Genomic DNA, 25,757 nt, shown 5'->3' with positions numbered 1-25,757 from the left:
TAGAAGTAGAAAATATTTATTGACATTAACATACTTGCACCGACCATACCATGTGGATATGTAGCTGTCATATTTTTTATTTTATTCAAATTGCATATGCTACAAGGTTTTCCGGTTCTAGCTAGCTAGCGATCTTAAACCCATGTGCTTCATGTTTGCTTCTCTCATGGGAGCTCCAGACGCAGGTAGCTAGCTACCCTGTGCTCCTCAGGATAGGGCACCCTGTTGTCATCTCTCCAGCATAATTTTCAATTTTAGCACCCTTCACCAGGGCTCCAAGAAGTTCTCCAGGATCATAAAAGAACTCCACACTTACAATTTTCATATGCTCATCCACCTGTTTAGACCAAATAAATTATTAAGAGATAAGTAGAGAGACAATTTAACAATCATAAATTATAATCTATAGCTAGATATGTGTGAATAATGCAGGACATATATAAGTGACTAATGTTAATTTCAGTGCAACACAAGGTACCAAAATACGTGAGTAATGATTTATACACACGCTACCTACATTAGTCATCCACGCACACGTGAATGATAAGAATTATACACAGTCATCCACGTGCATGTGAATGATATTGGGCTGTTTATGCAAGTGGAATGCCTGTGTGAGACTGATACTAGAACTCATAAATATGATAAATGGTTGTCTTGGCCAGGTATGTACCCCAAAAATTGCCATGCCATAAAATTCTACCAGTTCTCCGGTAGGGGCATGGCCTTTGAAAGGGCCCTCCATGTAAGCCCAATGCCTGAACTTGTAAACTATTTGTGGTGGCCCAGAGTAGACTTGGAGGATCTCCACAGCAAAGCCACGAGGGAAAGTAGTGGTGAAAGCTCGATGAGATGAATCTGCTGTTTCCACAGATGGTTTGTAGATCTGGAATTCCTCTGGTAGAGACGACTGCAGCAATGAGTTATAGCCTCCACCCAGTTTCTTTATACCTTCCAAACTTAATCCTTCTCTCCCTGTAAATTTTATGTGTGATTCAAAACTTGAATTAATTAGTACTAATACAAATTCCGAAAGCTAGATTTTCTTTTATTATCTCATCTTATTCAAGTACCGTTTTTTACCATATTTGAACTCATGATTTTCTCCAATAAAATTTTCTTAGCTTGTGGTAATAATGAACGAATATATATACACACACACGTACCATTTAGGCTGAGAGTGAACTTTTTTGGATCTATTGATTTGAAGTCGTCGACGCATGCCTTGTGGAAAAGCTCCATTTCATACGTCTTCAAAAGGTTCTGTACCATTTCTTCGGGTGACCCAGGTGGCCATATCTTCAATTAATTACAAAGTACATGATACTTTAATCAGAATATATAATAACATGCTACAGGAAGATATTAATGATCATAGAAATTAAACACAAAATTCTTACTAAAATAAACACACAATTAGAAAGAGAGAGAGATACCTTGGTTCTGCCTTCTTCGAAGAGCTTGTTAACAACATCATAGTTGGGAGGGGCACCAAACCTCCATTTGGTGTTCTTTTCTCCCTCTCCATATAAATACGAACGATATTTATCTTTCTGATCAGCACTTGAAGCTGCCATTTGCTCAACTCTTTTTTTTTTAAACCTGAATTTATATGGTACAAGGAGGGGGATCTTATAGAAATGCATGTAAACAATAGAGTGCCTTGCATGTGTGGTGCCGTGAGAATACTGCTCACCAATAAGAATTACAGTCAACTAGTCTAAAATCCTAGTCAAACATTTCTCATTAAAAAATATAAGTGGGTGTCAGGATCAAACTTTGTTCTACTAAAAATTACAAAATTTGAATTTATGGTTGACTTACATTTTCAGAAAATATAAAAGAAAGAAAAAGGAAGAAACGGAGAACGTGCAAAACAAAAAGGGGCAGTATCCTTTCAGACATCTCAAGGGTTTTTTCTTAGATTTTCATTAAGAAGTGTGGAGGAGATTAAGGCTTAGCCTACTGTTTAGGTGTGGTCTCAATCCCAAGTCAAATCAAGTGTTCTCAATCTCAAGGGCATAGTCAAAACTAAGGGATTATTATTTATAATGGCAATAAATAAATGAATTAGTAAGCTTTGGTTTGGGATAAATGATCAGCCAATTAATTCAGGAAGTTTGAATTCTCTTACCACTCACCTGCGTGGTCCAAAACAGCTGGGACAAACTCTTGATCAACCGGTTTAAAGCGCAATTTCCAACCGGGTCGAAGCCCCTAAATTGGGTTAAGTTGAACCAGTTTTTCGCCGAAGGACCCCATGGAAGAGATTCATGAGTTTGAAAGAGAGAGAAGGGCACTGGATCAAATGAAAGGGCCATATCGATGGGCCATGTACGAGGACTGGGAACGCCTAAGACGATATTACAAGGATAATCCAACCGAAGTACTTAATCCATTGACAACGTACAATGACAATGCACTTCACCTTGTAGTCTTCGCTGGACGCATGGACATGCTGCAGTTTTTGATTTCACTGATAAGAGAACCTCAGATGTTACGCCGTGCGTTGATAATGAAGAATAGGCATGGCAACACCACTCTACATGAGGTGGCGCCGTCTGGAAATTTGGAAGCAGCAGTGCTCTTGGTGGACCTGGATAACAACGTTAGGGGTGAGCTTGCTGATGTTAGCTATGAAGGTGTCTTAGAGATTCGAAACCAGTTAGGAGAGACCCCAGTCTACAGGGCCGCTTCTTTCGGCCACACAGAGTTGGTCCAATATTTGGTCAAAAAAGTGGGCCACAAAAATATAATGCCGCACTTGCAAAGAAGTAGTGATCAAACATCCATTCTTCACAGCGCAGTTATTGGCCAAAATTTTGGTATCTCTCTTCAAATTTTGACAATTAATTGCGTTACTTTCTACTTATTTTGCAAAAATGATCTATCACTCATGTAGACTTAAAAAATAAATGATTTGAATTTTTGAAAAAAATAAACGGTTATTTATTATTATTACTAACATGGTTTTCCTTCAATGCAGAGACTGCTCTTTGGTTACTAAAAGAGTACCCAGATCTTGCGGACAGAAAGGAAAGCAATGGACTGACAAGTCTTCAATTGCTAGCCCAAATGCCATCTGCCTTCCAAGCCAAATTTCGCAAAAGCATATGGAAGATGCTCATTTATAAATGTACCATCTACTCTATCTCTCTCTATACTACTAAATATATATATATTTTGATGAACCAAACTTATGTCTTCCGATTGCCACAAAATGGCGAGATATCAACATAGCTTATAACTTAGGCCAGAGGAGCAGGGAGTGCATTTCTCTTATTATTCTACATATATAACTGTATGGAGCACGAATAGTGATCCCTTTATTTATGCATGCTTTTCTGATAATGATGATGCTAATCTTTATGCTCCCCTTGTTTATATACATTCAGGCCTTTTTAATGATGATAATATTGATCGGATCCCACCAAATGACTTGGAGAGCAGGATCAATCAGCCTTGCCAATCAAGTTGTTCAAAGAAGATTACGAGTAATTCATCTAACTTTCAAAATTGGGGCCATATATATTTGTGTGCGATATATTTATTGGTGTACATGTAGTTCTGTTCTGTCCTATTCTATTGAGCAATCCCTCAAATAATCTTGTTTGAGTGACATCTTGTGAGGTCTATTGCAAATTTTACTTCAACGATCTAAATAGACAATTTAGATGATTGAAATACAATGCTGAGTGGATCTAAGTAACACTGTGTTCCCTTCATCAATATATCTCTATTGAATATGTATGATATGATTATAACCAGAATTCAGAAGCCCAGGAAGCCGTATGATGTTAGAGAAAATGCAAAATGAAAATTCACTATTGGAACTCACTTATTTGCTCATCGAAAAGGACTATTCATGGATGACATCAAGGGAAGATGATGTTCGCCGTGATGATGATACGAACCATACCCCATTGCTCATAGCGGCTAGAAACGGAATATCAGAAATTGTGAAAAAGATGTTGGAGTTACACCCTCAATCGGTTGAGGCTCACAATATTGATGAGCAACAAAACATTTTGCACGTGGCCATTATGCATCGCTGGTTGGAGATCTTTAAGCTTATAAAAAAGAGCAGATTAATAACATCAAGGATGGCTATGAAGATTGACAGCAATGGCAACACCATATTGCATCAAGCTGCAACTATGAGATATTACTCTGCAGACACTCAGCGCCTAGGTGGTCCAGCGTTACAATTACAGGACGAATTGCTGTGGATGGTGGTGAGTGTCATGAGTTATGTAATTAATTGAAGTTCATATACTAGCTAGGAATGATGCATGCATTTTCCTTATTCAATGATGTCGTCTATGAGTTTTGAACTCAATACCTCCTCCAACAAGGCATAGAAACTCAGTGCCACTACACCAAACTGACATAGATGCATTTAAAAAACAAACTATCCCCAATAGGGTAGGTAGTTTAATAATTTTTATTTATTTTTAGTATAAGTGATAGTCTAAATTACAAGACATGAGGGTTACTTTCTGTTTCCTTTCGTTGGCTAGTAAAACACTTTTGTTAAGTTAACGATAATCAAAATATGTGTGAAGTTATTAGTTATTAATTATTTTGAAAAAACAAGATAAACATCTTCCAACCTTACAAAGAGAAATACCACTAACTAACTAGTTATTTTAAGTATGAACCTGCTTATAAATTTATTTGTTACTTGAGCAACGTTCATGGTGATTGAAATGATTAATCCTCACCTCATCAATTTTTCCATGTGTGGCTAGCGTGTGAAAAAGATTATTTCACCTCATTACATCATGAAGCACAACAGGGAAAATAAGACAGCGGAGCAGCTCTTCAATAGTGAGCACGCAAAACTTCTTCAGTCGGCTCAAACATGGATAAAAGAGACTGCTCAGTCATGTTCGACTGTGGCGGCTTTGGTGGCCACCGTTGTCTATGCAGCGGCCTACACGGCTCCCGGGGGTAATGATTCAAACGGGGTTCCTGTTCTACGGCATTCTTCTTTCTTCTTCACATTTGCCGTTGCTGACACAGTCTCGCTCATCAGTTCATTGGCTTCTTTGGTCACGTTTCTCTCTATCCTGACATCGCCGCTTGAGTACCAAGACTTTTATCGTTCTCTTCCATTCAGGCTGCATTTGGGGTTCACCCTTCTGTTCTTCTCACTAATAACCACCATGCTCACCTTTACTGCTACTATTTTGCTCTTGATTCATCCCCAAAAGAAATGGACAACGTCCCTCATCTTTGTTGTTTCATTTCTTCCTGTCCCTGTGTGTGGCCTCATGCAGCTTCCTTTGTTTAAGGGATTTTCCCAGGGTTTGAAATACATTTTTAAGAAAATTACCAGAATTAAAATTTCAATTTTCCCTGTAAGAGGAAACTGATGATAATAATATGGATGCTTGGTTAGGGTAAGGCCTATTATTAACTGATGATTTGTCAGAAGGTCGGATTAAGAATGCCTATAGTTCTTCTTCCTCTGTGTTTTCTTTCCCTCCTTCATGTGTACTTCAGAATAAGTTAACAGGCTCGAAATAAAATGTGTGCTAAACAATCTGTATCTTGCTTCTTCTTCTTTTTTCTGATATTTTTCTTTATTTATTGTAATTAATCTGGGTTTAAACATATGGGTGATTTTATTGGCACCCTAAAATTTGCACTTTGCACCCGACATTCTCTTTACAACCCACTGAATTTTAGTAAAATTTAAAATTACTCACTACCCCCCCTTTTCTTAATAAATTACCCTAATGAACCCCATTTCTTAACTTACCTTGTTTCAATGGGAGTCCACCGAATTTGTTTATGTTTTCCAATGGCTATCCACTAAATATGTTTCCGTTTTTCAGTGTTAGTCCACCGAATCTATTTCAGTGTTTTAGTGGTAGTCCATCAAATTTGTTTTTGTTTTTCAGTGGTAGTCTATTGAATTCGTTTCTTGTTTCAATGATTGTCTACTGATCCGTTTTTCAGTGCTAGTCTACCAAATTTATTTCCCTTTTTCAGTGGTAGTCTACTGAATTTGTCTCATGCCATGTTACGATGGATCTCCACTGCATCTTAAGTTAACAATGAAATAAGTGCAATGTTTTTAATGGCATCCCACCAAATTTACTATCACATTCGATACTGGTGTACTGAATGCAACCAGCGACCATCATGAAATCCTAAACTTCAAAAACGCCAAAAAATAAACTCCACTACAAAGAAAATCCCTTTGAGTGACGAAACAAGATGGTCGCTATAACACCAAATTTCGTTGCCAAAGATAAATAGCGACAAATATTTTTGGTCGCCAAGGTCGTCATTCAAAGCTCGTGGCTAAAAGTACCGTGCGACGAAACAAAATTTCGACACTGAAATATTTTAAAGACCAAACTTGTCGTCGCTAAACAGCTCCTAGTCAGTCGCCTATAAAGAGAGAGTTGCCGCCAAAATACCAAAAATTCCCGCGAACATGGAATTATTTGACCATAATGGGTTCGCATCCACTCAATGACATCCAAAAGTTTACCCACTGTGTTCTGAAGCTCACTTACTATGCCTTTCAACAAACCAAATGTGCATTTAAGTTCCTCAACCTTTTGCTTTGTAGCAAAAGACGAGGCAACTCCACCACTATGCGAACTCTCCACTCGAAGACTAGAACCCAAGCCTCAAATCCTCTTGCCTTTTGCAACCCCAAGTTCTACAATCATGATCTCTAATTGTTGTGGGATAGGGAGTGTGACTTGATCTAGTGGAGTTCTTGAACTCTCTGCCATTTGTTGCTTGCCTTCTCATACTTTTCATTCATCTTCTTCTACAAAAAGAAGCAAAATAAAGATAAGTCAATATATATATATATATATATATAAATGCACAAAAAGAATGAAGTAAATAGGATGCCAGTATGACCAATTGTGTTCATAAACTAGCAATGCCAATTATCCTAATCAAACAGTCACAAAGTGACAAGACCCACCCCTAATTTTTCGGAACCCAAGACGAATCCTGTGGAATTCCAGACATTACCCCGATGTAGGACCCATTTCTAAAACTATATTCTTTTTCCCAAAAAGGAATAAGTGCACGAGACTTTCTACCTAAATTTCGGCAGAGTCTCCCCTGTAAATTGAACATTCCCCAAATTTCAACCTGCACAAAATTCACAATTTAATATCCCAACAGGCAGCATGCACAATTTAACAGCATGCAATTCACATAGACGGCCTCCGGCCTTCAAATAGTCCGAAGCAAAACCACCAATCTCAATAACACAACATAAATAACATTCACTCTGCAGCTGCACCTAGGCACTACCCTAGGCTGCCTACGTACCCTCACTGAGGGATCAGGCCACACGTAATTCTTTTTACAAACATGTCTTTCCCAATATAACATAACAATCCTTTATTCATCTCCTTGGTAATCACATAATCCCCTCATACGCCGGAAAATTCAAAGCCACGTATGGGGTCTGTTAACACGCCGAAAAACCTACGGCACGTGTGACTTAACCATCATATAATCTCCCCTATACGCCGGAACATCCAAAGTCACGTATGGGGTCTGTCATCACGCCGGATAACCTACACCACGTGGGACCTAACAATCACAAAATCTCCCCATATATCGGAACATCCAACGCCACGTATCAATAAGCCGGATAACCTACGCCACATGTGACCTAACCATCACATAATCTCCCCCGTACGCCAAAACATCCAACGCCACGTATGTGGTCTGTCTTCACGCTGGATAACCTATATCATGTGGGACCTAACAATCACAAAATCTTCCCATACGCCGGAACATCCAACGCCACGTATGGGGTCTGTCAACACGCCGGATAACCTATGCCACGTGTGTCCTAACCATCACATAATCTTTCTCCTCTATACGCCGGAACATCCAACACCACGTATGGGGTCTGTCCTCACGCCGGATAACTTACGCCACGTGGGACCTAACAATCACAGGATAGTACTTACACAGTGCAATCAAACATCTTTATATCTTTATATCTTTATATATATATATATATATATTAATTTCCAATATTGCATAAACCTCAACCACAATATAGCATCCCATAAACCCCTAATTTACAACAATAAATTAACATTCTAATTCCACATAATTAACATAACTCAACAACGCTCAAGACCTGTCACTAGGGTCATTATAATCCTCCTAGGAAGGTAAAACTATCCTGGAAGACTCACGATTAACCAAGGGTCAAGCTACCCAAACTTGGTCAAACGGGCCCACAGGGCCCACGACCTTCAAATTCCGATCTGAAAGTTCCTATGGGTTCTATAAGGTTTAGAACACTCGTCCTGCAAGTTTGATCCAGATTGGGCGGTCGGATCGCTCACGATCGCACAATCGGATGCTTATTGTAAAACATAAACTTTAAGTTATTAAATCAAAACATCCGGGGTTCCGATTCACGATCCGCGAATTCCTACACGATCCTAGAAATTCCTAGATTAATCTATTTTAAATTCATAACTATCAAACGGTTCAAACCTATCAAACCCGGATAACACACAATATGCGAAATTCGTTGGATAGTCAAACGACATCCGAATTGAAACCCGAGCACCCCTACACGCTCGTGAGAACCTGGGGATCACATCGGGGCACAATGCCCCCTTTTTTTGCAGTACCCACGCGCCGCCACAATCACCGGCAGAGCGTGGTATCAAAAGTGATAACCTTTCACCGAAAAAACTCTAAATCATGACTCAAGACTCCTACATTAGGTGTAACACCCTATTTGGAGTCACTTTTGTTCTTGGACATACCCTGAAAAATGGCCGGAAGTGGTCGAAATTTCATCCCGAAATTTGGCCAATCTATGGGTTCCAAATCGGGTTACTTACTTTAGGAATTGATCGAATCCTACCCAACAGGCAGCTAGAGTACAAAGAATAGATAAAAATTCATACCTTGATCACCAAAAATGGCGGCGGAGGAGAGAGATCGGAGCCGGAGAAAACTCGCGAAATTCCGGTGATTTTCTTCGTTTTTCTGGCTCCCGGAGCGGCTGTTGGTGACTGGAAAGGACCGGGATGTGACGGCGGGGCTTGGCCGGTCCTTTTGGAACCAGTGCCGAGGGCTGTGGTGGCCGGAGGAAACAGTTGGGTTTTTGTAGTCGGGGGAGGGGGGCGACAACGCTAGGGGAGGGAGAGAGAGAGAGAGAGAGAGAGAGAATCAGATTTATCAAACCAGTTTCGCCAATATTACGGCTATGCCACTGAGGGTATTTTCATCGTATCTCTCTCGTTACAACTCCAATTCGAGCCCACCACGTGTGTACGGACTCATCTCGCCGTGCTCAACGCAAGATATAGTCGAAATAGCCAAATTCCTTCCCGGCTGAAAAGTCAACTTTAAACCTAATAAAATATTATATGGGCAAAATGGTATTTTCTCTGAATAAATTAGTATTTACTAATTTATTTTGGACCGGGTCGTTACACAAAGGAAAAAAAATATTCAACTTGAAGCAAATAATAAAAGGAAAAGGCACATAAAAAATGGAATAGATCTCTTTGGATATGCAGATTGTAGAAAGTTTGAAAATACTCATAGATCTTATAAATATCATTTTTTGCATCTCCTGAAAGCAAGAACATACAAACAAGAAACGCCCAAAAACAGGGATTATAAATATTTGCTCAGCAACATGGCCCTTTTATAATTGGGCCTAAATTTTGACTTCTAAGAGCACAACGGGTTATTAGAACTGAATTTGTTCAATAGGTGTTTGGAATTGGGCCTCCAAAGAGGAAGAGAAGTACAACGGCTTAGCAGCTCTGTTTCAAAACAATCTTAGCATGCACTTTTTTTGGTCATCAATATATAAGATCATGGAAAATTTAGAAAACTCAGACACATATCTTCTTTGTGTTTCTAATTAATTAGTTCTATTTGCAATGGATAAAGCCTTTATGGGATGCTAAAACCAAAGTACACAATTAGCATCTAAAATAATGGGTCATCAAAAACTTGCATGACCAGTCAGTTGATTTTTTGGATTGCAGATTATGCAAGTCAATAGTTAATTGTCATTAGGTTTTTGTATTCCTTACCCCTTTAATTTCAGCAGCCTCATTGATCCACATGCTCTTACCCTTAAGAATATGCATGTTGTTCCAATTGCTAATGTATGTAAGATTTTCACCCTTCTACATTTTCCCAGCAAAAAGAAAATGAGAAATACTTGAAATTATTACAATATAATAAATAAATAAAGATTTAAAGTGACCAAAAATTATAAACCTCTCTAGCAGCTTCCATACGTTTTAGGAAAGGACGTGACCCCCCTATATGATCAAACTCTTTCTTTTTTCTGTTCTAGGCATTGGTCTTGCAGCGTTTCTGTTTTGATTAAATACATAAATTGTTATTTCTTTTTTTCTATTTGATAATTAGAATAAGTTCCCAACAAAAAAATGAAAACTGCAGATGTTATGATACATTAGATACCTGATATTGCTCATTTGCTTAATTTGAGTCTTATCTGATCCTACCTAGTCTAACTGTTAAATACTTACTTGTTTGGCCCATTCTTGTCCTAATCCTTTGTAACAAATGTGTCATTGTCAATTTTCAGCCTAAATTTAGAATTAGAAGAAAGAAAAGAAGCACAAATTTCATTAGTCGATTGACTGGCTCCTGATAAAACACCTATAATATAATGTATGTAAACCCCCTCAGATTTCAAAAATTACAAGAACACCTCCTAAGGTTTCAATTTGTTTAAAAACACTTTTCATTGATTATTTCATTGAAACAAAACTCATGTAAATGACAAAAATAATCTCAATGAAGTATATGCAATCTAATCTCAAAGGCCAACTTTGTCGTTTGAAGAATTTCTTTGCATAAAATCATCAATCTTTGGATGAAAAATCAATGAAAATGAGTTTTGTGAAAACAATTTAAAAGTTCAAGGGGTACTTGTTTAATTTCTAAAATCTCAAAGAATTTGGTGAAAAACTAAAAACCTCAGGGGGTGTTACTGTAAATAACTTAAATTCTATCTCACAAGGGCTCATAGCAAGATGAGACTTGGCCCAGCATGGATCATGCTTACTAAATTACGCAGAAAAATGTTCTTTAGAAACTCTCTCTCTCTCGAGTTCAACTGGTTTTAAAACGTTTTAGTACCCGAAGGAATCCCTCGCGTTCACACTTAGAAGCTTAATCCAGGATTCCGCTGAATTATTTTATGCTAATTATAATTAGAACTTGTAAGCCATGGTTCTGCGGAGAAAGATAAACCAAAAAGTGAGCATAAATATAAATATATAATTGCTAGGTCTCTTCTTCCCTGAATAAAACCTGGAGCCGTTTTGGCTAAAACTATTTGACCTTAATCACCAAATCGCTGTCTGCATCTGCAATCAGTTTAGGACATAATTTACATTTTGTTTGTTGGGTAATCTGCTTTCTCTCTATATTTTATAGCAATATAATATTGGTATAAATTGTTTGTTCGATCTCTTCTTCCCTGAATAAGCCCTATATATATATATATATATATATATATAGATAAAGCTGTCCTATACGTACGTGACAGATTATATTCGCAACTTAAAAAATATTGGACAAGTTGTTGAAAAACGAATATTAATTGTCACATGAGTATTAATATTCCTTTTTCTTTTGAGGATAAATATTGTTAAGAGTTTTTCGATTTAAATTCAGCACTTTTTTTTGTTTACTCCAATACTTAAATTTTTAAGTTTTTAAGTTTTATTATTGTGTAAAAAGACAAAAAAGGTCATCCAACTTAATACTTAACTCTAGTACATCTATATACATACACCCCACTGCTCTTCATATTAAGTTTTAGAAAAAGAACATGAAGTACCCTAAATTTTCTTCTAGCATATGCCAGTTTTTTGATGATGGTAACTTACATATCAATTTAATTGTCAACATTTCTCTATCAAAACTTCCTACTTCATCCTCGAATTTTTTATAATAATAAAATAATACTGCTATACATTTGACAACGGTGTTTTTATCTCCTTAAATAATGTGAGGTTAAGGTGAACTTAGAGTAGTGAGGGACAAGATAGTGGGGTATGGGGTGTGGGGTGTGGGGTGTGGGGTGCGAGGTTAATGAGTTTTTTATTTTATTTTTTTCTGCTGGGTGTGTACTAATTCAGGAGTAGTTTTTGGAAAGATAGTGGAGTTTTCTTAGAAACTGTGAAAATTTAAATTAGAAGTTGGAGTGAACTTAGAATATAAAGTGAAGAAAGAGAAATGCGGGATTTAAATAGAAAAACTCTATTGTTAATATATAGGCTCAAATGAATTAATGCATCAGTATATATATTTGTAAATTTGGGACGTGGCATGTGCGGTGTACATTGGCAGAAACTTGTTTTAATGGGATGCTTTTCGGGTTTCTTGTTTATGACAACAGTGAAGTGTGCGAGGTGCTTTTGGCTTGGAACTGATCAGATTAGTTCTGATTTGGTAAATGTGATAAGTTTGGTAGAGTGGTTCTGTATGCAAATTATTAGTAAAGAGATGAAGCAGTGTATGGTGGCGAAGTGGTGGAGCGTGAGAGAGAGAGAAGACGGGAAGAGAAAGAGAGATAGAGAAACGAAGGTAATAATTAAGGGGTATTTTAGGAATAATGGCGGGTGGAAAAATATGATCGTATTTTTTCAAATTTATATGGTTGGTTGGAAAATAGGATAGATTGGGTGGAAATAGCAACATTCATATGTATGTCTTTGATGAGAAGAAATTTATTGGTTCAATGTTTCTAATTATTAAACGGGTATGACAATATCATTCCCGTCCCGCTCTCCATCTCTGCCCCCATTCCCGAACCAATCCCCGTTCAATTAAAAAATGTCAATAAATCATAAAGGAAAAGAAAATGTTAAATTAATTTTAATTGATGTGTTGTTCACTTGATTTGCCACATAAGATGGCGCCACATAAGGTGGTATGACAGCAAACAAAAGGGAGATCACAAACAAATAGGGCATAAAACTCATAGTCTATTATTATTATAATTATAATTATTCTGACTTGACACACATGTGCTAGGAACGCCACACAAGAAGGGAGAAGTTGCCATTCGAGTGACTTGATCTATCATCGTACTAAATAATTCTTAACCTATCTTTTCCTCATGGGCTAGGAACGCCACACATGTGTGGATAAGCTTAAGCTGTCGTGCATCGTGGAACTGCTCGTTTACTGTGTTTAGTGTGTTTTCACATGATAACTCTCATTTTACTGATTATGCGACCACTATAACATAGCGGGGTTGTCTACACTCGTCGTATGCAAAAATTCCTCCCAAATGGCAAAAATACTAATAATCGAGTATTTCGAAAGAAAAAAATGCTAATAACAATCGAGTAAGGATATAGGTGATAAGTACAAGATCAAGCTAAGCATAAAAATTATTTAAGATGACAGGTCAAAACTAAGGTCACCATCAGAGAGTATATATAACAGAAACAATTCAATACAAAAATATCCGGAACCACAGAATGGGAAAAAATTAATCAGAATAACTATAAATGATGGGATCAAGGCTAGCTGGCCATGCTCTCATCACCAACACCATATTAAATAAGAGTTAACAAATCGGGGGGCATAGCTTGCCTCACAAAGACCTAGACAGGAAGATAGTCGTAGGCAGTGATGCGAACATAAGAGCTCTCTATTTCTATAAATACAAGACGACTTCATCTCTTCAGTAAGTTTGAAGTTCCAGAGGAAAAGTATGAAAAGGAAGATAATGGATCAGAATAAAGGATCAGAGATTATGTGTGCCATTGAAGAACTCTCGGCGATGGTCAAAGTTAAAAGTGCAACATTGGTCCCAGTTGCTGAACATGGTGATGTTGATGATCATGCACATGCTCGTGATGCTGCCTTTATCAATCACGAGGCTGCCCATATTCCCACAAGGCCTTTCCTTTCTCTCTGCAGCTTGCTTCTTCAAGTTCTTGGTCTCTCTCTCTCTCTCTCTCTCTCTCTCTCTCTCTCTCTCTCTGGGAGAATACCCATTGAATTTTATAGTCGTTTACCTTTGCAGATAAAATTGGACCAACAATGGCTGTTCTCAGGCAAGATATTCATCAGAATATTCGGGTAATTGCAAAAACCCAGCTTACATATATTGATGTATGCATCTGTGTATATATTTTAGTAATCTATTCAATCAATATCTAAGGACAATACAAATACGCATTCACACACGCCTGTATATAGGATAATGTTCTCTTATCAGACTTCCGACACAATGTCTGGTCATAAATTTAAAATGCACATTCATAACAATTAATTTAATCAAAATAATTTAGATTAATCTCACAAGATATATCTTTGTAAAGAAAACATGATTTTGTCGGTTTTAAATTTGTTACCACGAGGCCTTGATTAGTTACCATTTTATTTGTTACTGTGTGCAGAGACTGGAAGTGAAACATGAATCTGACCCTTCAACATATTCAAATATGGTTGAGATATTGAAAATGGAGAAGACCGAAGGCATTGCAAGAAATGTTACTAGTTCTAGTAGAGCCTTCGTTTGGCTTACCAGGTAATTTTGTTTAGCTCATCTGGTAATTGTGTTTGTCCTTGACTAACATATTTAACTAAAATCAACAACAAAATAAATCCATAATAAATTTATTCCAAATCTACTGTTACCCAACTTACTTTTATCTGTACTTCATACTTATAAGTCTTTACCTTTCTAGTAACTCATAAATCAAAGTCAGCTTGATTTAATTAACGACAAACATGCATTAGTTTATGATGTATGAACTGTCATGCATATGCTCTCTTGTTTTGGTTTCGAGAATATCTTTTTTTTTCCTTCCTTATTTTTTTTTTTGGTACCGCTTAATTTTAATCTCAAAGTTGACATTATTACTAGTACAACTCAAACGATAATCTAAACTTTAGGATATGCAAATCAATATCCTTTTTCAATGTACTAGACCCGTTGAGAGTACAACCCCAGCCTTAATCCTCATTTTTATTGTTCACTTGAATGGAAACTAGAAATCCAGCCAAAGCTAAGCAAGAATTAAACAATTGTTTCAATTACGTCACATCACATAGCTGTATAATCGATCCAATAATAAACAGCCCACTTTTACATTTCTTGAGTTGAACGTTACATATGCCATCAAAATTGTCATTTTATGCAAATGCTAACAACCTTAGATAGACATAACCCACTGTTTAGGTGCATATATTCTTGGATTTATCAACTGTATATGCACACGATTCTTCATTTTTCTTATAAACTAATTGATTTGTTTTACATCCAGATCCCTTGATTTTACTGTGGCATTGTTTCAAAATTTATTAAGAGATCCTGGGAAGAATATGAAGCAGGCAGTGGAAGAGTCTTATAACCTCACTTTGAAGCCATGGCATAGATGGATTTCATCAGCTGCTTCTAAAGTACTACCTTCTTTTTAGTTCAAATTCATTATTTCTTCGATGGAGTTGGTTAAATCTCTGGTTAAAAGGTCTGGACCGGCCCATGAGCACCTTTAGCTCAAGTGACATGGATATGGGCCTATGTCTTTCACCTCGCTCGAGTTGCACTATTATTGTCTCTAATTTAAATACCTAAGTCGAGCTTTATATATATAGATAAAAGTTTCAAATTCTGCTTGGACTAACAAATATAATGTTTGCAGGTAGCTCTCATGCTAGTGCCTGACAATGAAACCTTCTTTAGTAGCCTCATGGAAAAAGATGAAAACTATGACAACTTGAAAGTTGAAATTGAGACCTTTCTTTCCTTACTTGTGCCTTATCTGGAGCAGATCCACTCCATTCTGGTGCAGTATTATTCTTCAAGCACTTAGCATTCACCAATTATCTTCTTTTAACATGTTCAAGAAAACCAAACGAAAAAACAAAAAACCTTTTTTAATATGTTTGGTTATACTTGATTTTGCAGAGATTTTATAACTTGGACAAGTTGAAGTCTAACTGAGGAACATACACAATAAAGAAAAGCAGAATTAGTGTACAGACATGAATCATACGGCGCCGATTCCTCTTTATGTAAATATGTACACATTATATATGGTTTGTCAAGATAAGAAATGCTGTCTTCATATTCCATTTAAAGCTTCTACAATGTGTAAAGAAACCCCTAGCTATGATCTCATCCATCCTCTGTATAGTTTTACCTGTTCAAAGAAATGACAGATTTTATATGTAATATTAAGTTGAGCCATAAGCTTGGGAGTTGTTACAGGCAATAAGTGTCTAAAGACACTCAATACTCAGTACACCCAACAACGAAAAAACATGTTAAAGATTTTGAATTAGCAAATGAGATATTTTTAATTTTTAATTTTTCATCATTGCAGGATGATAACCATTTAAAAAAGAAATTAGGTACTAATTACAAATGGATCACAATCAGTCTGGTACCAAAAATCTTATTGGAATATGAAAATAATTTTTTTTTAAGACGGGTTAAACAGCTGGCCTAGCATCAAGACTCGAAAGTGGTTAGCTCCATAGAAAGACCAGTTCAATTGTTTTGTGACAATAAAGGGGCAGTATTCTGGAGTTAGGCATATGGATGTCAAGTATTTGCTTGTGAGAGAGTAGTTCATAGAGGTCAAATGTGTTAATTTCAGTTTGATGATTGAATGATAGCTACTCTTGTTTTCAATGAACTTGGCAATATGATTGAAGATGTTTTTGTTGATTTAAGGAACTGTTCATTAAGGTTAGATCACGCAGTAATCATACAGAGGACCATTCGCATGACTAGTGTGAGACTTCACAGTTCAGCTCACTTGTCATGTGATTTTAACCATATCATTGCTTGTTGTGATTATAGGTGGATGATACCATCTTACCTGGAAATCATGTCTGCAGTCCATTGAGTTGATGATATTTGTCACAAAGTTTGAGATATATATTGTTATCAAGTGGCCTTTCTATTATGTGCACACAAGGAACTGACTCAAGTGGGACAATGTAAAAACCTTATTCGAGTTTACATATCCATTTAGGAAACCTAATCTATCAAGGATATACAAGAGGAAGGTTTCATTTGATTAGCCGGTTTCTTCTAAGTGAAGTAATGTCCTATAATTAACAAGGGATATCTATCCTCAGGTTGTGGATTCTGGAGGTGATAAGGTTATAAAGCTACGGCTTAGATCCCCACTCTCATACACAAAATACACGCACAAACCTTATCCCATATTAGATTGAGGACTGCATAAGACGTGTATAGAGAGAGAGAGAGAGAGAGAGAGAGAGAGAGAGAGAGAGAGAGAGAGAGAGAGAAAGAGGAAGATCTTTGCTTTTGCTGTGTACTTTCAATGGCTTCTCAAGGTTAGTATCTTTTGTGTACATATGTGTGGAAGTTCTAACACGTCTGGCTCGGTTTTGTTTTTTTGATTCATTGGTTTGTATGCCCACACCCCTAGTTAACCCATTGGTTTCGCCCTTGCAATGGGTGATAGGGAAGTTTTTCCACTAATCATGTAAATCCATGTTTTTCAGTGAAATGCATCAGTTTTGTAGCATGCAATCCACAAAGTTCAATATATATTTCTTGAATTACACTCTCAGCATTGATAGACAGAAACGTAAACATACAAGTAGCTAGCTAGCCTGTGTATGCCTATATGGGCATAAATTATTGGTGCTAGCTAGCTACCAATGCAATTAAGTTTTATAGAACACTTGGAGATTTACCCTGTCCTCAGGACAGGGCAGCTTGAGGTTGTCCCTTCGGAAGAAATACCCAATTTTTCACCCTTCAAAAGACCTCCAAGTAGTTGTCCAGGGTCATAAAAGAACTCGATCTTCACAATTTTGTTGTGCTCATCCACCTGTTTGCTCCAGATAGAAAGAATTCTTTAATTAACAGAAATGAAAACATATGTAGATGATGATGCTCAAAACCCGTTGACCTTTTTATTTTATACAAGAGATATTGGAAGAGGGGAGTATTCTATAATTATTAAAATGTCATGGGATTCGAATCTAAGACCACTGATCTATAAGGTCCTTTTTCACTGGATTAGACCCCGTTGGAAAACCCTAGTTGTACTTTTCACTTACTTAAAAGCATGTCCAAGGATCTAGCTAAGAGGAGCTCAATAGCCATAATTTAGAGAAATGTAATATTCAAAGAGAAAAAAAAAACTCCAACCATATATCATCGTTATATTTCTCTTTGAATTATGGTCGAGCAGGGTTAGAGCGAGTACCGTAAAAATGGACATTCCATAGACTTCAACCAATTCTCCAGTTGGGGCATGGCCCTTGAAAGGGCCCTCCATATAGCCCCAGTGCCTGAATTTGTACACAATCTCTGGCGGCCCAGAATAGACTTGAAGGATCTCCAAGGCAAACCCACGAGGGAATGTTGTTGTGAAAGCCTTATGGGATGACTCTGATGTCTCCTTCTCTGGATTATATCCCCTCAGATTCTCAGGCAGTGAGGTCTGAAGCAAGGGGTTGTAGCCCCCTCCAAGTTTGCCCATTTCTTCCAGAGTTATGCCTTTCCTTCCTGATATATATTGTTCATTAATGATTGATTATTGCATTTCTTAATTAATTAATTAGTACTAAATAATGTATCACTGTATGGTTATTACCATTTAGGCTGAAAGTGTGATTGTTGGGATCAAGTGTCTTGAAATCATCCAGGTTGGCCTTATGGAAAACCGCCATCTCCCATGTCTTCACAAGGTTCTGCACCTCTTCTCCTAGTGACCCGGGTGGCCAAATCTGACGTACATATAGTTCCATGTAGAGTTAATTTGGGGCAAATTTTTTAATTTTATTTTTGTCAAAGTTTGGAAGGGGTAGAAGAGGTGTCATTGAGTTTGAACCTGAAATCACTGATCTGCAGGAAAATGCTCTTATCACTAAGCTATACCGTTGGCATTTAGGTCAGATATTTAACTAATTAGATGTCTAGGGAAAATATCTGAAACATGATATCCGTATCATCAAGAAAAAAAATGATGAGAGAGAGAGAGAGAGAGAGAGAGAGAGAGAGAGAGACCTTGGTTCTGCCTTCTTCAAAGAGCTTGTTAACAACATCATAGCTAGGAGGGGCACCAAACCTCCACGTTGTGTTCTTTTCTCCTTCTCCACTCAAATAAGAACGGTACTTGTCTCCCTCAACATCTGAAGATCCCATGGCCATGCTCAAATGGTAGAAACAAGGTTACTTGGATACTGTTGATCGTGTAATTTCTCTCAACAAGGTCCTGATTATATAAGCAAAAAATAGTGACAATAATAGTAGATATATAAATAAATAAATGAAAAAGAAATTATATATAATAGCATCATGTGCTCTCTTCTTTTTGTTTGTGTCGTATATCGATAGTGCCCGCCGCTCTAATAAGACACATGTGAAAAGTCCTACTAAAATTGCAGGATGAGTTCCATTGGTTTTAACTTCTTTTTTGGAAGTTAAAGCTATTGGTTTTAAGTTTGGGCTAAATATCTGTGTTTAGAGGACTTAGTTTTTGAAGGTGATTCACAAGCAAAGGCAGAGCTAAAATTTATAGATTAAGGGGGCAAAATTTCAAGTTCTAATGGGAAAAATATTTAAATGTTGGAAGCACATAACAAGGCATAAATTTTAAAAATACCAAAAATAGTAAAAGGAACAAAATATAGTCTAATAATAACAACAAACAAGAAAAGAAAGCAAAATTCAGAAATTGCATGCATACATTAGGAGGGCCATAAGGGTAAAAACAAAATTTTCTCAAATATACACGTAGCATAACATAAAAATACTACATTGCATGGGAAAATTTTGGGGATGGGTTGTTGCTTTCTTTTTTTATTCCCTTTTTCTTTTTGTCGACTTTTTCTCGACTTTCTCACTTTGAGCACTACTTCCTCGCTGGGCTCTTTTGGGAATATGGGTTGTTGCTTTCTTTTTTTATTCTCTTTTGTTTTCTTTCAATATATGCCTTGGCGGTTTCCCATTTAATTAAGGATCCCAGCTTGAAAAAAAAATATGATATTTGTGAAACTTAGCCTAGCAGTCCCCAAAAGATATCTACAACGTTTTTTTATTTCGTGCTACCAAATTCTATTCGATCATTCAAACGCACAATAAAGGTAAAGTTCTTATCCATAATTCTTCAATTTAATTTTTTTCATTCAATTGCCTTCATTGTTCTTGTGTTTACAACTAATATATATGTGAAAATTAATTATTTTTATTCATATAATCTTTATAAAGTAAATTGTTTTATTGTTGATATGTGTTATTAGGTTATAATGTCACATTAAAACCAAGCAAATAAAAGAGCAAAAACTATTCATTCATTCGTCAAGAAAAAAAATGGTGGTGATAAGTTAGACAATGACAAGGCTTCACCATCAATTGAGCCACCTCATCACACATCTCCCATAGTTGAACCTAATGAGTTTGATGTTACTTCTTTGGAACGAGACCCTGGGAAACGTATTCAAATATCTGAATACCATATTAATCAATGTGATGAGGTTTGACGTGCTTATATCAAAGTTGGACCTTACCAACCAAAACTTTCATAATATCCAAGGTCTCAGTTTGGGTCACAGTATCGTCCATTTCAATATTGTTGGTTCTCCCAATTTCCATGGTTAGAATATTCCCCTTCAAAAGATAAAGTCTATTGCACTAACTATTGAGGGGTTTAGTAATTGGAAAATAGTTAATGATGGGAAGAATTGTATATTTTTGACACACATGGGAGGTCCATCTTCATCGTATAATACTTGTGAAAGATGTATGGAGGATTTGATGAACCCATCTCAACACGTCGACAAACATATTAAGCAACAATCAAAGGAAGAAATTTTAAAAAAAAACCGGTTACAACTCAAGACAACGATAGAGTGTGTTTAATGGCTCACGTATCAGGCATGTGCTTTCATGGGGCATGATGAATCTTTGGATTCTAAATATCGTGGAAATTTTATTGAAGTGGTAAAGTATACAGCAAAGTTTAATGATGAGGTGGCTGGAGTTGTTTTAGAGAATACGGCAGGAAATGCCAAATATACCTCACCCATGATTCAAAATGAGGTTTTAAATATTCTTGCTAACAAAGTGAGAAAAAAAAATTGTGATGAATTTGGGCATGTTGCCTTTTGTATCCTTGTTGATGAATCACAAGACACATCAAATAGAGAGCAAATGGCTATTGTTTTAAGATTTGTTGATAATTATGGTTTTCTACAAGAACCTTTTTATTTTTTTATTTTTTATACATTATGTGGGTTGAAGACACTACTGCATTGACACTTCAAAAAGAGATCAAGAAAGTACTTGATTTCCATGAATTATGTATTTATAAGATGATAGGTCAAGGATATGATGGTGCTAGTAATATGCGGGGTGCATAGAATGGTCTACAAGCATTATTTCTTAGAAATTGCCCATATGCATATTATGTACACTGTTTTGCGCATCAACTACAATTAGCATTAGTTTCAACATCAAAAGAAGTGGTTGCAATTTGGTTATTCTTTTCATCCTTGAATTCAATTGTCAATGTCATTACTGCTTCTCCGAAACGTCATAGTGAGTTACAAGTTGCTCAATCAATGAATATTACAAAGTTGTTGGCAGCTGGTGAACGAGAGACTAGTAAAGGATCTAATCAAATTGGTACCTTGCATCGACCTAGAGCTATTCGATGAAATTCTCATTATGATTCTGTTTGTGATTTGATAATTATGTATGATGTAGTTTGTACAATTTTTGAGAATACAAAGAAAGATGGATCCACAGGCTCCTTACAGGGGGGAAGCTACTAGTGCCTACAATGCGATTAGTCAATTCGAATTTGTATTCATTTTGCATTTATTGCAAGAAATTATGGGACTCATAGATATCCTTTGTCGAGAACTGCAACATAAGTCTCAAGACATCGTGAATGTCATGAACTTAGTCAGTACAACAAAATTGTCCTTCAGAAGTTGAGATTAAATAGTTGGGAAACTTTTATTAGGAAAGTAGATTTATTTTGCAAGAAACATGACATTGATATGCCTAATCTGAATGCTCAATATAAAGTCGGAACAAGACATTCTTGTTAGCAAAAGGACAATATTACAGTTGAGCATCACTACCACTTTGACATATTTAATGATGCAATAGATTTTCAATTGACTAAGCTGAACAGTAGGTTTAATGAAGGGGTAATAGAACTTCTTATTCTTAGTTCAGCTTTGGACCCTAGTGATTCTTTTAAATCATTTAACATTGATAAAATTTGCATCCTCGTGGAGAGATTTTATCCTCAAGATTTCACTATGCAAGAGTTACAAATTTTGAGATGCGAGCTGAAACTTTACGAAGTAGATGTACCTCATCATCATGTACTTCAAAAAGTGTCTACTCTCTCTGAATTATGTCGGGGATTAGCTGAAATGAAAAGGTCACAAAGATATTATTTGATTGATAGGTTGATCCGTCTTGTCCTAACTCTCCCTGTTTCTATGGCAACTACTGAACGAGCTTTTTCAGCTATGAAACTTGATAAAACAGCTCTTCCCAACAAGATGAAGAATGAGTTTCTAGTAGATTCTATGATTGTCTACATTGAAAAATAATTTGCTGACAATATCGATTCAAATGCAATCATAAAATATTTAAACTCTCTCAATGATCACAGGGCACAACTTCAATAGGTACACTTCTAATTATTGTTGAACATATGATTTAATATATACTTTTGGTGTGGTTTATATGATTTAATGTGTTCTTTTATTTTAGATAAAAAAATTTAGCTAACCCACCCATCGAAAATTTCTAGTTCCGCCCTTGGTGTAGTGATTACACATAAAGGGATAATTTATACTCAAAAAATGCATACAATGGGATCATGGTGGAATTATATCTCTTATCCTATTCGCATTCATTTTTTAACACCAAACATGACATCAGATTAAGCTAATCTAATCCTACTATTTATCATACCCATAAAACTAGTTATTGTATTAGGTTTGGTCTTTAATGAACATTGTTAGAGGATTTAACCTGAAATATTATTCTAATATCAGAAAGATAATGAACATTCTTGGAACGTTCGTAGGGGATATAACTTGGGAAGATAAGCGGTTCATATTCTGGTCCGTTAGGCCATCTCCAATCCAAATGGGGCTAAACTCAAATTTCTCCCCTTCAAAATACAACTATTCATGTATTGTCTAAACTCAAAAAGTTTTTTCCTCTAACAATGCAGACTCATAATTTGAGTCTGCAACTTTATTAAATTGTTTTAAAAAGTTTAATCCCTTTTTTTTTCTCCTTAATTTTTCTTGTTTTAACCTTCGTGAATTAATTTTCTAAAGATTTTAATCTAAAAAAATTCAAAATCCAAAACATAACATAATTTCACTTTTAAAAAAACAAGTACAACAACATTTTGAGGATGTGTTTTGAGGTTAGATCTGATTTAGAATATTTTATTTATTTATTTTAGTTGTTGGGTTTTAATTTCAATCGTTGGATCATTTGTTTTCCCGTTAGATTGTTTTTTACAGTTGGATTTGCTCATATTAAATCTTAGCCGTTAGAGCATCTCCAGTGGGGGGTTGTATAATGAGGTGTATGTTAAATATACACAATTTGTGATCGGAATCACCTGCAATGGGGAGGTGTAAACGATTGTAAATTTTCATCACAACCGTGAGATGCAAACTTAGATGCACATGTGCATCCTTTTTTACATCCCTTGCAGGTGGGGCCTACATAAGAAAAAGTGAGAAAAGATGGACAAAAGTGAGCAAAATCAATTATACATCTTTAGATCTACATCTTCCCCATTTGAGCAAAAACCACATTTACAACCCGGATGTGTAAAGGGAATGTAAAAGTAGCTTTATACCCCCGAAAATACATCATCTCACTGTAGATGCTCTTAGATATTATATAACCTTTGAAATTAAATTGGAAAAAAAATTTGTAGTTTGAAGGAACCCGTTGGATTCCTACAACCCTTCATCCCAGCGCGCCATGTGTCTTGACGATGCGGGCCCCTTGTTACAGGTGCTTCACATGGGCTGCATCATACATTAGCGTGGGCTCCACTAAATTATCAGTCTGACTGAAACACGGACTGCTATTTGGCCCCAAAAACCAGTCTATGGAAATTTTAACCTACTCCTATACAAGGGTTAGAGAGGTTTTCGAGCTAAAAAATCCAAATTTTGAGTTTCGCCAGGTGGGTTGGAGATGGCCTTAGGAAAGGAAAGGTCTACTACTATCATCCACGTGGCCTTTCTGTATTGGTTGTGTTATTAGAGGTGGCACCGTGGCAGACACTATTTAATTTTGTTCTTTTGTCCTAGTCTTCTAACACGAAACAAATTTTTTTTTTTTTTGGCCTATATATGTACATATACATGTACTTGTTATTAACACGTAAAAATAATTATCATGTACTATTTTTTCAATGAAAATAATAAAAAATGAATAGTAGGAGACGATTATTTTAAAGTGCTATTAATTGTTGGAGAGATTTATATATCGCAATTGATAACATTATTCAGTTCATATGTGGAATAGCACACATAAACATATAACAAAGAGCCGATCTACGGGAATTTGATCGGCTAAACGTATATGCCTGTGTATATAAGAAGCCTACAATTAAGTTTTAGGAAGCAGTTTTATGAACTACCCTGTACTCCTAAGGACAGGGCAGCTTGAGGCTGTCTCCTGGGAAGAAGTACCCAATTTTTCACCCTTCAAAAGACCTCCAAGCAGTTGTCCAGGGTCGTAAAAGAACTCCACCTTCACAATTTTGTTGTGCTCATCCACCTATTTGGGCCACATAGAGGGTAACGTGGAGGGTTACAACTTACCGAAAAGGAATTAGTAATACATAAACTTGGGAAAAACAATTAATTAATTAATTAATTAATTAAAACTTAAAAGAAATGGACAAAGTACCGTAAAAATGGACATTCCATAGACTTCAACCAATTCTCCAGTTGGGGCATGGCCCTGGAAAGGCCCCTCCATGTAACCCCAGTGCCTGAATTTGTACACAATCTCTGGTGGCCCAGAATAGACTTGAAGGACCTCCAAGGCAAACCCACGAGGGAATGTTGTTGTGAAAGCCTTATGAGATGACTCTGCTGTTTCCTTATCAGGATTATATCCTCTCAGATTCTCAGGCAGTGAGGTCTGAAGCAAAGGGTTGTAGCCCCCTCCAAGTTTGCCTATTTCTTCCAGGGTTATGCCTTTCCTTCCTGATATTTGTTGATTAATGATTGATTATTTCAATGCTTAATTAATTAATTAGTACTAGTTAAATATCACTATTACCATTTAGACTGAAAGTGTACTTATTGGGATCAAGTGTCTTGAAATCATCAAGGTTGGCCTTATGGAAAAGCTCCATCTCCCATGTCTTCACAAGGTTCTGTACCTCATGTTCTAGTGACCCAGGTGGCCATATCTGAATATACATAGTTCCATCCAGAATTAAAAACACACCACACAAATTTAATAGATATTAGCTAGCAGAGAGAGAGAGAGAGAGAGAGAGAGAGAGAGAGAGAGAAAGAGACCTTGGTTCTGCCTTCTTCGAAGAGCTTATTCACAATATCATAGCTAGGAGGGGCACCAAACTTCCACTTGGTGTTCTTTTCTCCTTCTCCACTCAAATAAGAACGGTACTTGTCTCCTCCTTCAACACCTGAGGATGCCATGCTCATATGGTATAAACAAAACAAGACCAGTAGATAAT

General features: G+C 36.5%; 3 protein-coding genes and 1 pseudogene across 5 annotated transcripts; 2 read left to right on the top strand and 2 right to left on the bottom strand.

The window, feature by feature from the left end:
- On the bottom strand, positions 1 to 25,757 carry LOC117637637 (pathogen-related protein-like). 3 transcript variants are annotated; one of them, XM_034372570.1, is made up of 4 exons: positions 25,579 to 25,757; positions 1,167 to 1,299; positions 674 to 975; positions 1 to 337 (listed from the first exon to the last, which is right to left on the bottom strand). In XM_034372570.1, the coding sequence occupies exons 1-4, from the start codon at positions 25,723 to 25,725 to the stop codon at positions 194 to 196; spliced, it is 726 nt and encodes a 241-aa protein (XP_034228461.1). In that variant the 5' UTR covers positions 25,726 to 25,757; the 3' UTR covers positions 1 to 193. The 3 variants fall into 3 exon arrangements, with proteins under 3 accessions (XP_034228461.1, XP_034228462.1, XP_034228460.1); XM_034372571.1 differs by lacking the exon at positions 25,579 to 25,757 and adding an exon at positions 1,437 to 1,597; XM_034372569.1 differs by lacking the exons at positions 1 to 337; positions 674 to 975; positions 1,167 to 1,299 and adding exons at positions 24,488 to 24,823; positions 24,956 to 25,257; positions 25,334 to 25,466.
- On the top strand, positions 1,994 to 5,494 carry LOC117637635 (annotated as a pseudogene).
- LOC117637636 (glycolipid transfer protein 3-like) lies at positions 13,652 to 16,170 on the top strand. Its single transcript, XM_034372568.1, has 6 exons — positions 13,652 to 13,979; positions 14,066 to 14,121; positions 14,442 to 14,572; positions 15,312 to 15,447; positions 15,690 to 15,833; positions 15,956 to 16,170. The coding sequence occupies exons 1-6, from the start codon at positions 13,751 to 13,753 to the stop codon at positions 15,989 to 15,991; spliced, it is 732 nt and encodes a 243-aa protein (XP_034228459.1). The 5' UTR covers positions 13,652 to 13,750; the 3' UTR covers positions 15,992 to 16,170.
- Positions 17,586 to 19,183, bottom strand: LOC117637638 (pathogen-related protein-like). The gene is made up of 4 exons (XM_034372572.1): positions 19,046 to 19,183; positions 18,633 to 18,765; positions 18,243 to 18,544; positions 17,586 to 17,861 (listed from the first exon to the last, which is right to left on the bottom strand). The coding sequence occupies exons 1-4, from the start codon at positions 19,181 to 19,183 to the stop codon at positions 17,721 to 17,723; spliced, it is 714 nt and encodes a 237-aa protein (XP_034228463.1). The 3' UTR covers positions 17,586 to 17,720.

The sequence above is a fragment of the Prunus dulcis genome, chromosome 8 (genome assembly GCF_902201215.1).
Source record: "Prunus dulcis chromosome 8, ALMONDv2, whole genome shotgun sequence".
NCBI classification, from domain to species: domain Eukaryota; kingdom Viridiplantae; phylum Streptophyta; class Magnoliopsida; order Rosales; family Rosaceae; genus Prunus; species Prunus dulcis.
Note: the sequence above shows the minus strand (reverse complement) of the source record. Positions and strands in the feature narration are given on the sequence as shown.